The sequence below is a fragment of the Pangasianodon hypophthalmus genome, chromosome 28 (genome assembly GCF_027358585.1).
Source record: "Pangasianodon hypophthalmus isolate fPanHyp1 chromosome 28, fPanHyp1.pri, whole genome shotgun sequence".
In the NCBI taxonomy this organism is placed as follows: Eukaryota; Metazoa; Chordata; class Actinopteri; order Siluriformes; family Pangasiidae; genus Pangasianodon; species Pangasianodon hypophthalmus.
The window spans coordinates 6,785,786-6,799,853 of NC_069737.1; the positions used below are offsets into that span (position 1 = coordinate 6,785,786).

At 38.3% G+C, this 14,068-nt stretch overlaps 1 protein-coding gene across 3 annotated transcripts in view; it reads right to left on the minus strand.

Moving 5' to 3' along the window:
- Positions 1-14,068, minus strand: part of slit2 (slit homolog 2 (Drosophila)) — a 63,336-nt gene that overhangs the window by 16,710 nt on the left and 32,558 nt on the right. For 2 of the 3 annotated variants that reach the window (XM_026943149.3, XM_026943147.3), the window contains exons 5-15: positions 11,953-12,024; positions 8,682-8,753; positions 8,292-8,363; positions 7,043-7,206; positions 6,617-6,749; positions 6,431-6,502; positions 4,181-4,252; positions 3,327-3,398; positions 2,308-2,451; positions 1,938-2,101; positions 1,440-1,463 (exon numbers count right to left, since the gene is read on the minus strand). In XM_026943149.3, coding sequence (XP_026798950.3) covers positions 1,440-1,463; positions 1,938-2,101; positions 2,308-2,451; positions 3,327-3,398; positions 4,181-4,252; positions 6,431-6,502; positions 6,617-6,749; positions 7,043-7,206; positions 8,292-8,363; positions 8,682-8,753; positions 11,953-12,024 — 1,061 coding nt within the window. The remainder of the gene's footprint in view (positions 1-1,439; positions 1,464-1,937; positions 2,102-2,307; positions 2,452-3,326; positions 3,399-4,180; positions 4,253-6,430; positions 6,503-6,616; positions 6,750-7,042; positions 7,207-8,291; positions 8,364-8,681; positions 8,754-11,952; positions 12,025-14,068) is intronic. The other variant, XM_026943150.3, reaches the window with a different exon arrangement.

Below are 14,068 nucleotides of genomic sequence, written 5' to 3' on the forward strand. Positions count from 1 at the left end.
AAATCAAAGTCTAAATATCGTACCCTATGGTAGTGTACTATTTAGTACATATTGTTGGCTGTAAACATTTACAGCAAGCATTTAGCTAAGGATTTAGCATCAACAAATGAACAACGCCTGTCTCATCTGCATGCTGTGTCATAGACTAGAAAGAGAGACAGACAGGATGCAGTCTGTAGGGGGGAAACACAGGAAGTGAGGGGGTGAAAGGTTAAAGGTTTAATTAGCCAGAGGAAAATCCATTATCACCACAGCAACACACAATCACTGTTAATAAAAGACACAAAAATATAATAACACACCACACATACACACACACACACACACACAAAAACGGCTTGCCGATGCCGCAAGACGTCCCGTGGCGCTTGACAGAACCATGTTATAGTGTGGAGAGAGACAAGCATGGTTAGATCAAGCACAACGGAAAACCCTGCTAATACACACACTCAGAGAGGGAGGGGGGCAAATTTGTTGAAGCATTTGAAAAACAGAAAGAAAGAAAGTAAACAACAAAAACATAAGTGAATTTAACTGATTTGAAATAGGGGAAAGAGACAGAAACTGAGAGAACGACTGAGAAAAGGGGAACAAAGACAGAAATTGAGGGTATGGCAAAGGGAGAGGAGAACAGAAAGAGAGGTGTGAGAGAGAGAGAGACAGAACATGAGAGGACAGAGAGTGGCAAGAGAGACATAATCTGAGAATGTCAGAAATAGAGGGGGACAGAGAGAAACTGATAGGAAAGAGAGAGAAGGGACAGAGAGACAGAAACTGAGAAAAGGTGAGAGAGAGAGAGAGAGAGAGAGAGAGAGAGATAAAAAGGAGAAAGACAGAAACTGAGAGAATGACAGAGTGAGAAAGGAAAGAGAGACAGATAGAAGGAGAGTCAGATACAGAGAGACAAAGGAAAAGAGAGAGAGACAGAGAGACAGGATGAGTGTGGCAGGAATATTGCAGCTGAAGCTTTGACTTCAAGTTCAAACCACACACACACACACACACACACACACATGCATTCACTGCATATATGAGACTGTGCATATACAAGAGCCTCTCGGTCTGTGATTGGCTACACTGGAGTGAGGGGGCGGGGCTAATCAGGTCAGCAGAAGGGGAATGTGGGGCCGTGATTGGACAAGGGCTTCATTTACTTACATTTACTGATATGATGGATCCCTGAGTGTGTGCAGGAAAAGGGCAAAGAGAGACAGAGCTCGTCACACACACACACACACACACACACACGCACACTCACTCACACACTCACACAGAAGTGCACACACTCACACACACAGAGTTGTGCATGCTCTGTGTTCTTTATTGTGAGTGAATTAAATCAATCCAAACTCGTGTGTATAAAAGAGCAAACACAGAGTGCAGAATACACATGTGAGCAAGCACACACACACAGGCACACATGCACACACACACAGTACCTGGTATGTAATACTGTTCTTTAGCTACATCAAAGGAGACAGAGAGAGACAACTGAGACGTGTGTGTAAATAGATAGATAGAGAGATAGCCAGACAGAGACAGATGGACCGATAGATAGATAGATAGATAGACACACACACACAGTTTGTACTTCACTGTGTACTGTGCTTTTTAAAAGTGATAGATAAATGCTATCTTTCAGTTTTAAGGAGAACAGTATACAATAAAGTACAGATCGTGTGTAAATTTTTGTGTGTGTGCGTGTGTCTGTGTAAATGTCTCTACAAATAGACAGACAGACAGACAGATAGATAGATAGATAGATAGATAGATAGATAGACAGATAGATAGATAGATAGATAGACAAACATGTGCTATCTTTCACTGTTTTAAAGAGCACAGGGCATAATGAAGTACAGTTCGTGTAGATGTATGTGTCATGTGTGTGTCTGTCTGTATAAGTGTGTGTGTCTGTATATGTGTGTATGTGTGTATACCTGAGCAGCGGAACTTCTTGCTCTTTATCTGGCCGAGGCGTTTGTTGGCGAGGCGGCGTGGGCTGGTGCATCGCGCCCCGCTCGTCTCAATTGGGTTCTCCTGCAGGTAATCAGCCAGCCACTTCAGATGACAGTCACACACAAACGGGTTCTGGGCCAGGTGTCTGACACACACACACACACACACACACACACACACTGATCACGATCCGCTCTGCTCCATCCATTATGCTACCATTAATGCAGTGAATGAATGTAATACTGATCCTAAAATCCTTAATGACTATGTATAACCTTTAAACTCTCATAATTTTTTAAAGTGTGTGTGTGTGTGTGTGTGAGAGAGAGAGAGAGATGGTGTATGTCTCACAGCGTCTGGATGGCGCGCAAGGATGCAAACGTCCCCTTAGCGATGGTCTGCAGCTTGTTGTCATACAGAGAGAGCAGGTTGAGGTTCTGCAGGTCCTGGAAGGCGTCCACTCGCAGACAGTTGATCTTATTTGCATTCAGTAACCTGTCAGGACCAGGACAAGACAGAGAGTGAGCTGATCCCAAATCAGTCTATACACACACAACAGCTCTGCCTTATACAGCTGCAAGAAAAGTTTGGAAATAAAAAGGTTGTACCTTTTACAATTATGAGGTTCTATAATTAATAATTCATAAATCAGTGTGGTCTGATCTTCATCTAATTCGCAGTTAAAGACTTTTTTTAGTTTTCAAGTTGTGTACAATGTTTACTAATCACCTGCAAGAAACACAAAACTTCTTTGTCTGTAATCTTCTGCTTCTAAACAACCTCTGACTTTTTACATCTGTGCATAGTTGTGGATGGAACAATGGGACAAAATTTTCACCCTGTCCCCAAACTCAACTGAAGGACACAATCTAAATCTAAATCTGACGTCATGTTTGTTTGTGGAAATTTCTAGAACTTGCTAAGATCTCTGTTCATGTGTTTATAATTCAGTTCACAAAGTTTTCCTGGCACTGAAGAAAGACTGAATTGAAATTCTGTGCAGTTTATTTGATCTACCAAGTGTGTGTGTGTGTGTGTGTGTGCGAGTGTGTGTGTGTTTGTGTGTAGATGTCTCTATTCAGCTTTAGAGGAGAGAACGTGTGCATGATTTGCAGATGGCGCTGGTCCAAATCTTTGGATTAACAGGCATTTCCTCTCTCTTCCCCCATCTTTCTCCATCGCATCACACACTCTGTGTGTGTGGTGTGTGTGTTCATGTGTGTGTGTGCGTGTGTGCATGAGTGTGTGTGTGTGTGTGAGAGAGAGAGAGATGAGCTTAGGCACCTGTGCTGCCTGTCATAATAAGAATGAGGGAGGGATTGTGTGTGTGTGTGTGTGCTCGTGTGTGTGTGTGTGTTTGATTTACTTACAGTAGCTGTAGAGAGAAGAGTCCGTCAAACAGGCCTTTAGGAAGCTCAGTGATTTTATTCCCATATAAAACCCTAAAGAGATAAAGAAGATTGTAAGTTTGAATCCCTCTGTCATTAAGGTTCAGTTATAAGTTCTAAGGTTGTAAGTTCAGAATCCCTGAGCAGTTACGATTCTCTGCTAACAGTTAACATTCTGCACTAGTGACAAGAAGGCTGTATGCTGAAACGTTCAGAAAACCTTTGAGTTGAAATCCCTTAGCAGAAATCCCTTTGTGATTAAAGTTCTGTGCTTATAACTGAACGCTTGTACATATCCCGTTCTAGTACCTGGACGTTCAAATTCCTGATCAAGTAAGGTTCTGCGCTAATGACTGAAAGGGTGTAGGTTCTTAGTGAATAAGACTTTGTGCTTATAACTAAAAGGCTGTTAATATTCTGAGCTAGTGACTAATAGGTTTTAAGTTCAAATCCTAAGTAAGTTAAAGGCCTGTGCTAATGACCCAATGGGTGCAGGTTCAAATCGCGTGAAGGTTCAGAAGGTTAGGCTTCTGCACTTATGATTGAAAGGTTGTGAGTTTAAATCCCTCACCTGAAAAAGGTTATGCTGTATTAGCTCTAATGATTAAAATGTTGTTATTTCAATTCCCTTAGCAGTTAAGATTCTGCAGTGGTGGCAGGAAGGCTTTGACCTCAAATCCCTGTACAGAACCTTAAACACACACGTGTTCACTAAAAGCTTCAGAACAGCAAGACTGAAAACACTTATGAATAATTGAGAATAATGGAGGCTTAATATAACTCCCTACCACTACACACACACACACACACACACACACACACACATGTGTACTTACAGTGAGTTGAGGGAGCGTAGGCCTTGAAAGGAATCTGGAGCCATTTCTGATATTTGATTATTACTCAGATCACTGAGGGGAAAGGGAGAAAGAGAGAGAGAGAGACAGAGAGAGAGGTAAGCAACAATATGTGTATAATGTAGATAATCAGATGGACAGGCAGGAACTGTATTTTGGCCAGGATTTGCATTCTGATTCGGTCACAGTGGCAGTTCAGGAAAGAGCTGCATTCTGATTCGGTCACAGTGGCAGTTCAGGAAAGAGCTGCATTCTGATTGGTCACAGGGGCATTGCTGACAGGAGAACAGTGTCTATAGAGACTGCACAGTTCACACTTGAGTATTTCAGAAACTCTTCATTCCCTTCATTAAAGCCAAAGCTGTAACACCAGCTAACTATCTAGCACAAAAACACTGAACTGCTCATCACTGCGCCGCTACACTTCATATTTCAACACATGTTGAGTGAAAACAAACACACTGAGTAGACATGTCCTCTTTCACCAAAGCCTGGCGCAGGCCTGATGCTAGCAGAGCTGAGAGAACAACGCAGCCAAACTGTTAAGTTTAAAGTTAAATTTAACAGTTAATCAGATAATTCAGGGTTCTTGGCTTCCAAACAGTAGAATTTGATGCCAATGGCTACGGCAGGGATTCATAATGGACCGAAAAACCAAACATAAAAACTATTCATTAATTTATTATATTATATTATATTATATTATATTATATTATATTATATTATATTATATTATATTATTGTTGTTATTCTGTTTTTTCTTCTTATTTTTTGTTGTTGTTTTTGCTGTTAGGAGGGTGAAATAAGAGGAAAAGTAAAAAGAGGGTAAGAAAAAAGGAGTAGGAAAGGGAAATGAAGAAAAGAGAAGAAGTGGAAAGAAAGAAAGAAAGAAAGAAAGAACATGAAATGCAAAAGAGATGAAGAGGCAGAAGAGAAAGAGGAAAGAGACAGAAAGGAGAGAAGAAGAGGAAAAAATAAAGTGAAAAGAAGTAAAAGAAAAGACACAAGTAGAAAAGGAAAACAAATAAAGATAGAGAGAAAAATAAAAAGAAGCTTAGAAAAGAGAAATATGAAAAAGAAATGATGAAAAGAGAGAGGAAGTGGAAAGAAAGAAAGAAAGAAAAAGAAAGAAAAAGAAGTAAAAGAAGGGATGCCTCCACTGCCAACAAGTCTACTCCTTCTTGTTACTAATATGTATGCTTGAAATGCCCTACAAATATACTTTAAACACTAAAAAGCTATTGAAGAAAACTTCTTCCGACATGTGACCTTGCTGTGACCTTGACCCTGTTCGGATCCAAAATCTTACCAGTTCAGCTGCTGGTTACAGTGATAATTCCAAATCCTATAAACATTCGACTGCTCATTTTTGCGATATCGCACCAACGAGAATCTCAGACAGACAGACAGACAGACGTACAAACAGACAGACAGACAGGCAGACGGACAGACAACCCGAAAACATAACGCCTCCACCACAGAGGCATAAAAAGAGATCTACTGGGAATTCTTTCTGAGAGAGACACTGCTGTGTGTTGTACATAGAACCACCGAGAGTTCTCCCCAAAGACACATGAAGAGTCCTGCCATACACAGAAATGTAGTGCGCTCTGGACCGAAAAACCAAACATGAAAACTGTTAATTGATTATATTATATTATATTATTGTTGTTGTTATTCTACTTTTTCTTCTTAATATGTTTTATTGTTTTTTCTGATGTTGCTTTCATTATTATTATTATTATTATTATTATTATTGCTGTTGTAGTTTTGTTGTTTTTGTGGTTATTGTACTTATTCTACTTTTTCTTTTTTTCTTTTTATTATTGTTGTTCTTGCTATTCTTCTTCTTATTATTATCATTATTATGATTATTGTTTTTTGTTGTTGTTGCTCTTCTTCTTATTCTTCTAATAAATTGACCTTTTAAACTGTTGCTTTTAATGCTTAATTAATATATGCTTTTCTAATGCTTAATTTAAAAATGGTAAATTTAAAAAAATTTATCATTTGCAAGTCCAGTGGTCATAATTTTGGTGCATCCATACATCAATACCCATATCCACTGAGACTATCTGTACTCAAGCATTACACAAGCTGTGAAAATTACCAAAATGCACATCTATCCTATCCTATCCAGACAGACAGACAGATAGACAGACGGACCGACAGATAGACAGACTGGTGGACAGATAGACAGGTAGATAGAGCGACACGACGATACACACTTACATCCTTCTGAGACGTTTGTAAGGTGTGAAGGCTGCAGGTGGGATGATTTTGATGGAGTTCTGCTCCAGCCGACTGTGAAGAAGAAAAAAAAAACAATGAAAGGGTGTGTGTGTGTGTGTGTGTTTGTGTGTGTTTGTGTGTGTTTGTGTGTGTGTGTGTGTGTTTGTGTGTGTATACTATACTCACATTTCCGTGATGGTCTCCGGAAGGTTGGTGGGAATCTCAGTCAGACCTTTTCCTCGACAGTCAACTACATTATTACTGCAGGAACAAAACTCAGGACACTGAAGGACACTGCAGGAGGAGTGAGACACAGAACCTGAGAGAGAGGGAGAGGGAGAGAGAGAGAGAGAGAGAGGGAGAGAGAATATAAACAAAAACTGGTTGCCAGATTGTGAAAAGATAAAACTAAAGGCTTAGTAACACAATTATGAAGTCTATTCAACAAAAATCATCAAATTAATTCTTAATTAATTCTCCACCTGCGTGTCTGCTAACGCTGATGTGTTCTGAAGTGTGTTCTTATTAAATCAGACACATTGTCATAATCAGAGAGAAATAAAAACGCATGCGCGAGCACACACACACACAAACAAACAAACACACGCTTACCGGTACAGACGAACTCTCGCTTGTGAACCTCGGCGACATTGTGTCCCCTCATAGAGGGCGGAGCCATGCACTGAGTGTAGAGGCCGAGGCGGGGCCTCTGTCTCAGCCAATCAGAGAGCCAGGACACGTGGCAGTCACAGACGAGATTATTGGAGTGAAGACGACTAGAGACACAAAGAGGGCAAAATTAATAAAGCGAACAATGTATTACAGCAGTGTGTGTGTGTGTGTGTGTGTGTGTGTGTGTGTGTGTGTGTGTGAGAATAAAAGAAAGAAAGAAAGAAAGACAAAAAGAACAGAAAAAAGAGGGTAAGAAAAGAGGAAAGGGAAATAGAAAAGAGAAATGGAAAGAAAGAAAGAAAGAAAGAAAGAAAGAAAGATGCAGTGGCAGAAGAGAAAGTGCAAAGAGATAGAAAAGAGAGAGAAGAAGAAGAAAAATAAAGCTAAATGGAAGAAGTAAAAGGAAAAACAGAAGTGGAAAGTGAAAAAAGAAAACAACAAATAAAGATAGAAAAACAAAACGAAAGAAAGAAAGAACGAAAGAAAGAAAGAAAGAAAGAAGAAGGAAAACAACAAAAAGATAGAAGAGAAGCTTAAGAAAGAAAGAGAAATATAAAAAATGATAAAAAGAGAGAGGAAATGGAAAGGAAGAAAGAAAGAAGAAGAAGGAAAACAAAGATACAGAGAAAAGAGGCAGAGAAGGAAAAGGAAAAATGAAGGAAGAGTGGGAGAGGGACAGAAAACAATAGAAAAAAGATAAATAAAGTTAAAAATGAAAAGAGAGAGAGAGAGGAAAGAGGAGAATAAAGGACTGAGGAAAGAGAAAGAGGAAAGCAAGGAGAAAGACAATAAGAAAGAGAGGAAGAGAAGAAAGAATAAGGTTACATGAAAAGACTGTCTTTCTCTCACTCTCACTCATACACACACACACACACACACACACACACACACACACACGCACACATACTATCTTGTTGCGGTAAGGAGGTGAATGCTGAATTGGTGATTAGTCGTTTTAGATATAAATGAGATTTAATAGGCAATTATGACTGAACAGCCACACACACACACACACACACACACACACACTTATTTCCTCAGTCTGCATATAACACACAATCCATCCTAATATATTCATTAGCCTTAATCGCCCACAATCACCAATCACTCACACAATATATGAGGAACTGAGTATTGCACGTATGTGTGTGTGTGTGTGTGTGTGTGTGTGTGTGTGTGCGATACTCACAATGTCCTGAGCTTGGGCATGTGGTTAAAACTGGCCACTGACAAGCGAGATATATTATTGTTGTTCAGCGTTCTGAAAGAAAGAGAAAAGGGGAGAAAGATGGAAATTAGACACACACACACACACACACAGTCTCAGTGGGGATTACAGGACGGATATGATTGTCCAGGAAAGAAACAGCTGTTACAGCTTACAGCTCATGATGTGTGTGTGTGTGTGTGTAATACTGTCCGCCATGAGAGAAAGTGACATAATCCCCTCAATATCATCACACTCCTTGTTCGCTTTAACAGGATTTACATGCATAATCCACTGGAAATCTGCTTCAGTACAGCAGAGGATATACACACACACTCATATGCACACACACACACACACAATGATACTCACAGCACTTCCAGGTCCCGCAGAGCTCTAAATGTTCCGTCTTCAATACATGAGATTTGATTATAATCCAGCTGCCTGAGATACACGAAAGAAAGAGAGAAAGAGAGAGAGAGACAGAGACAGGTGAAGCACGATAATACCATCTTAAAGCCATTAGTATCGTGTAATTACGGCACTAATTGGCATTAACAATCATGTAATTATCGCACTCTATTGTTGTATAATTGTGGTCCTATTAAACCAGCGTACTCTATAGCTGTATAATTATAACCCTACTAAACCAATGTACTCTATAGCTGTATAATTATAACCCTACTAAACCAGCATACTCTATTGCTGTATAATTATAACCCTACTAAACCAGCGTACTCTATAGCTGTATAATTATAACCCTACTTAACCAGCGTACTCTATAGCTGTATAATTATAACCCTACTAAACCAGCGTACTCTATTGCTGTATAATTATAACCCTATTAAACCAGCGTACTCTAATGCTGTATAATTATAACCCTACTAAACCAGCATAGTCTATAGCTGTATAATTATAACCCTACTAAACCAGCATACTCTATAGCTGTATAATTATAACCCTACTAAACCAGCGTACTCTATAGCTGTATAATTATAACCCTACTTAACCAGCGTACTCTATAGCTGTATAATTATAACCCTACTTAACCAGCGTACTCTATAGCTGTATAATTATAACCCTACTAAACCAGCGTACTCTATTGCTGTATAATTATAACCCTATTAAACCAGCGTACTCTATTGCTGTATAATTATAACCCTACTAAACCAGCATAGTCTATAGCTGTATAATTATAACCCTACTAAACCAGCGTACTCTATTGCTGTATAAGTATAACCCTACTAAACCAGCGTACTCTATTGCTGTATAATTATAACCCTACTAAACCAGCGCACACTATAGCTGTATAATTATAACCCTACTAAACCAGCGTACTCTATAGCTGTATAATTATAACCCTACTAAACCAGCGTACTCTATTGCTGTATAATTATAACCCTACTAAACCAGCGTACTCTATTGCTGTATAATTATAACCCTACTAAACCAGCGCACTCTATAGCTGTATAATTATAACCCTACTAAACCAGCGTACTCTATTGCTGTATAATTATAACCCTACTAAACCAGCGTACTCTATAGCTGTATAATTATAACCCTACTAAACCAGCGTACTCTATAGCTGTATAATTATAACCCTACTAAACCAGCATACTCTATGACTGTATAATTATAACCCTACTAAACCAGCGCACTCTATAGCTGTATAATTATAACCCTACTAAACCAGCGTACTCTATAGCTGTATAATTATAACCCTACTAAACCAATGTACTCTATAGCTGTATAATTATAACCCTACTAAACCAGCGTACTCTATTGCTGTATAATTATAACCCTACTAAACCAGCACACTCTATTGCTGTATAATTATAACCCTACTAAACCAGCGTACTCTATTGCTGTATAATTATAACCCTACTAAACCAGCGCACTCTATAGCTGTATAATTATAACCCTACTAAACCAGCGTACTCTATAGCTGTATAATTATAACCCTACTAAACCAGCGCACTCTATTGCTGTATAATTATAACCCTACTAAACCAGCGTACTCTATAGCTGTATAATTATAACCCTACTAAACCAGCGCACTCTATTGCTGTATAATTATAACCCTACTAAACCAGCGCACTCTATTGCTGTATAATTATAACCCTACTAAACCAGCGTACTCTATAGCTGTATAATTATAACCCTACTAAACCAGCGCACTCTATTGCTGTATAATTATAACCCTACTAAACCAGCGTACTCTATAGCTGTATAATTATAACCCTACTAAACCAGCGCACTCTATTGCTGTATAATTATAACCCTACTAAACCAGCGTATTCTATGACTGTATAATTATAACCCTACTAAACCAGCGTACTCTATAGCTGTATAATTATAACCCTACTAAACCAGCGTATTCTATAGCTGTATAATTATGACCCTACTAAACCAGCGTACTCTATTGCTGTATAATTATAACCCTACTAAACCAGCGTACTCTATAGCTGTATAATTATAACCCTACTAAACCAGCGTATTCTATAGCTGTATAATTATAACCCTACTAAACCAGCGTACTCTATAGCTGTATAATTATAACCCTACTAAACCAGCGTATTCTATAGCTGTATAATTATAACCCTACTAAACCAGCGCACTCTATTGCTGTATAATTATAACCCTACTAAACCAGCATACTCTATAGCTGTATAATTATAACCCTACTAAACCAGCGCACTCTATTGCTGTATAATTATAACCCTACTAAACCAGCATACTCTATAGCTGTATAATTATAACCCTACTAAACCAGCGTATTCTATAGCTGTATAATTATGACCCTACTAAACCAGCGTACTCTATTGCTGTATAATTATAACCCTACTAAACCAGCGTACTCTATAGCTGTATAATTATGACCCTACTAAACCAGCGTACTCTATAGCTGTATAATTATAACCCTACTAAACCAGCGTACTCTATAGCTGTATAATTATAACCCTACTAAACCAGCGTATTCTATAGCTGTATAATTATGACCCTACTAAACCAGCGTACTCTATTGCTGTATAAGTATAACCCTACTAAACCAGCGTACTCTATAGCTGTATAATTATGACCCTGTTAACCAGTGTACTTTACTGCTGTATTATTATGGCCAAAGTATCTGTCATACTATATTATGATATAATTCTAATTATATTAAGCTCCATACTTTATTGCCTTACACCTTATTAATCTTTATATCCTTTACAGTTATACACCCTTATTACAATGTTATTATAACTTTGATACAGCAATGTTTGTAATAACAAACCAACATCCTTTTATACTTATTACTGTACAATTATGATCTTGCCAGCTTTATATTAATACAATGTAGTTATTACTGTGTAATTGTGCACATAGTAAATTGTTATATTTTATTACTTTAATAATGATGTAGTAATAAGCTCTTTATTACTGTGTAATAATGGAAGTAATAAACTCTCAGCTTTACTGCTGTGTAACAGTGGCGGTATTAAACCTTTTGGTATTGTTACTGAATAATTACAACTGTATTAAACACTTACATTTTAATAGCACATAATGAAAACATTCAGAGTGTCCGTACTTTATTATTGTGTAATTAAGCACATACAAGCGCGCACACACACACACACACATACATACAGACACTCACAGGTTTTTGATCTCCGTAGCTCCTCGGAACGCTTTTCTCGGAATGCCTTGAATCTGATTTTCACTCAGATCCCTGCAACACACACACACACACACACACACACAAAACTATCAACAAGAAGACATATATGACACACATAACTTAATTTTGTCCAAAACAAGAACTCTTGAGAGATAATTGTCCTTCTGCTGCTCTCAGATTGTCTTTTGAGTCTTTATATTTCAGTGGAATAGTGCTGAAAAACTATTTTATGTCTATCTGATAATTTCATATTATTAAAATTGCTGGCACCATCGTTAGCATTCGCATTGACGTTCTCCTCTCCTCATACATATACACACACACACACACACACACACACACACACACACTGCATTACTGAAGTGATGTGCGTTAAGTAGCTTTACACAGCAGGATGTATGACCTTCAACCCTACTCTGTGTGTGTGTGTGTGTGTGTGTGTGTGAGGCGTCTCCACAGGAGCTGACTTTAATGAAGAGGTCCTTCTCAAATTTCAATAAATTCAATTTTACCTGCCAATCAAATTCCGCATACATCAGTCACACTGTGTGTGTGTGTGTGTGTGTGTGTTTGAGAGAGAGACAGAGACAGATTGCCTGTCTGTCTTTGGAGCTGACAGAGGCCCTTCTTCATTCAGACGCCTGTCAATCAAAAGAGTGACAACTGACCAATCAGAGAACCGCAACTCTCACTATAAAACCGTCTGTCTCTCTTTCTGTCTCTATCTTTTTATTTCTGTCTGTCTCTCTGTCTTTCTCTATGTATGACTCTCTGTTTTTCTGTCTGTCTCTCTCTGTCTCCCTCTCTCTCTCTTATATATATATATATATATATATATATATATATATATATATATATATATATATATATATCTTCATGTATCTCTTTCTTTCCTCTCAGGGTTTCTAGCCGCTGAGATGAATCATTGTCCTTCTGTCCACTAGGTGGCAGTTAACACTTACACTATTACACACACACACACACACACACACACACACACTCAACAATCCAATAAGCAAGAACTGCTCTTAACAAGTACTTTACCTAAATTCTAAAGAAAAAATAGCGGAAAATAAAAGAAGAAATAATCCGTAAAAAAAACTATCGAGGAGGAAGTGTTCAAAAATGTCACCTACTCACTATCCCTTACATTGGAAAATTGGAAGGGCTGCACGGAACACTGTTACAGAGAACAGGATTAGTGATGAAGTAAACGATTTCATACACTACATTACACAGACTCCAAACTCTACACTACTGACATTCCGGTTTCTACTTTCATTCGCTAACACGACAAGCGGGTTTTTTTCATATGATTAACTTAAAGACACAGAGAGAGAGAGAGAGAGAGAGAGAAGAAATTCTGGGCAGGAAACTAAGTCATACCTGGAATGAACCTATCTTGCAGATGTGCCACAATAAATGTAAATCTAAATGAAAAAAGCATGACAAGCTGTTCATCTTGTATCTTGACAAATAAAAAAAATTAATCATCGGCGAGGTACGGTGCCATAAGAGAAATAAATAACTTTAGAATGTGCTTCTATAGGAAAATAATCAACTTTGCGGCAGGCTACATCACACCACCTCCTCGATGATTATTTTCCTATAACAGAATGTCCTGAAGTGATTTATTCCTTAGGTGTAAACTAATAAAATAAGCGAGCTGACTATAAGTCAAACATGATAGACACATTCACACAAAAATGAACAAACTAACAGTTAATCACATTATTCTGAAGGGACATTGCCATATTAGCTTGCTGTATTCCAACAGTGCAGAGCATTATGGATATTTCCTCAGGTACATTCCTAGAGCACAGTACAGGGATTAAAGGAGTGCACTGGATTTTCTCCAGTGTTTTGTTATGTTTTATGGCCACCACCACAAAATGGTGGACACCAAAAATAGTGCACTATATAGGGTAATGAATAAGGCATGGCTTTAAAAATAGCTGAACAGAAGGAAGAGGAAAAGGTAGAGAAGCAAAAGAAGAAGAAGAAGAAGAAGAAGAAGAAGATGGAAGAACAGGAAAAGAAGAAGAAGCTGGAGGAGGAGGAGAAGAAGAAGAAGAACAACAACAACAACAAGGAG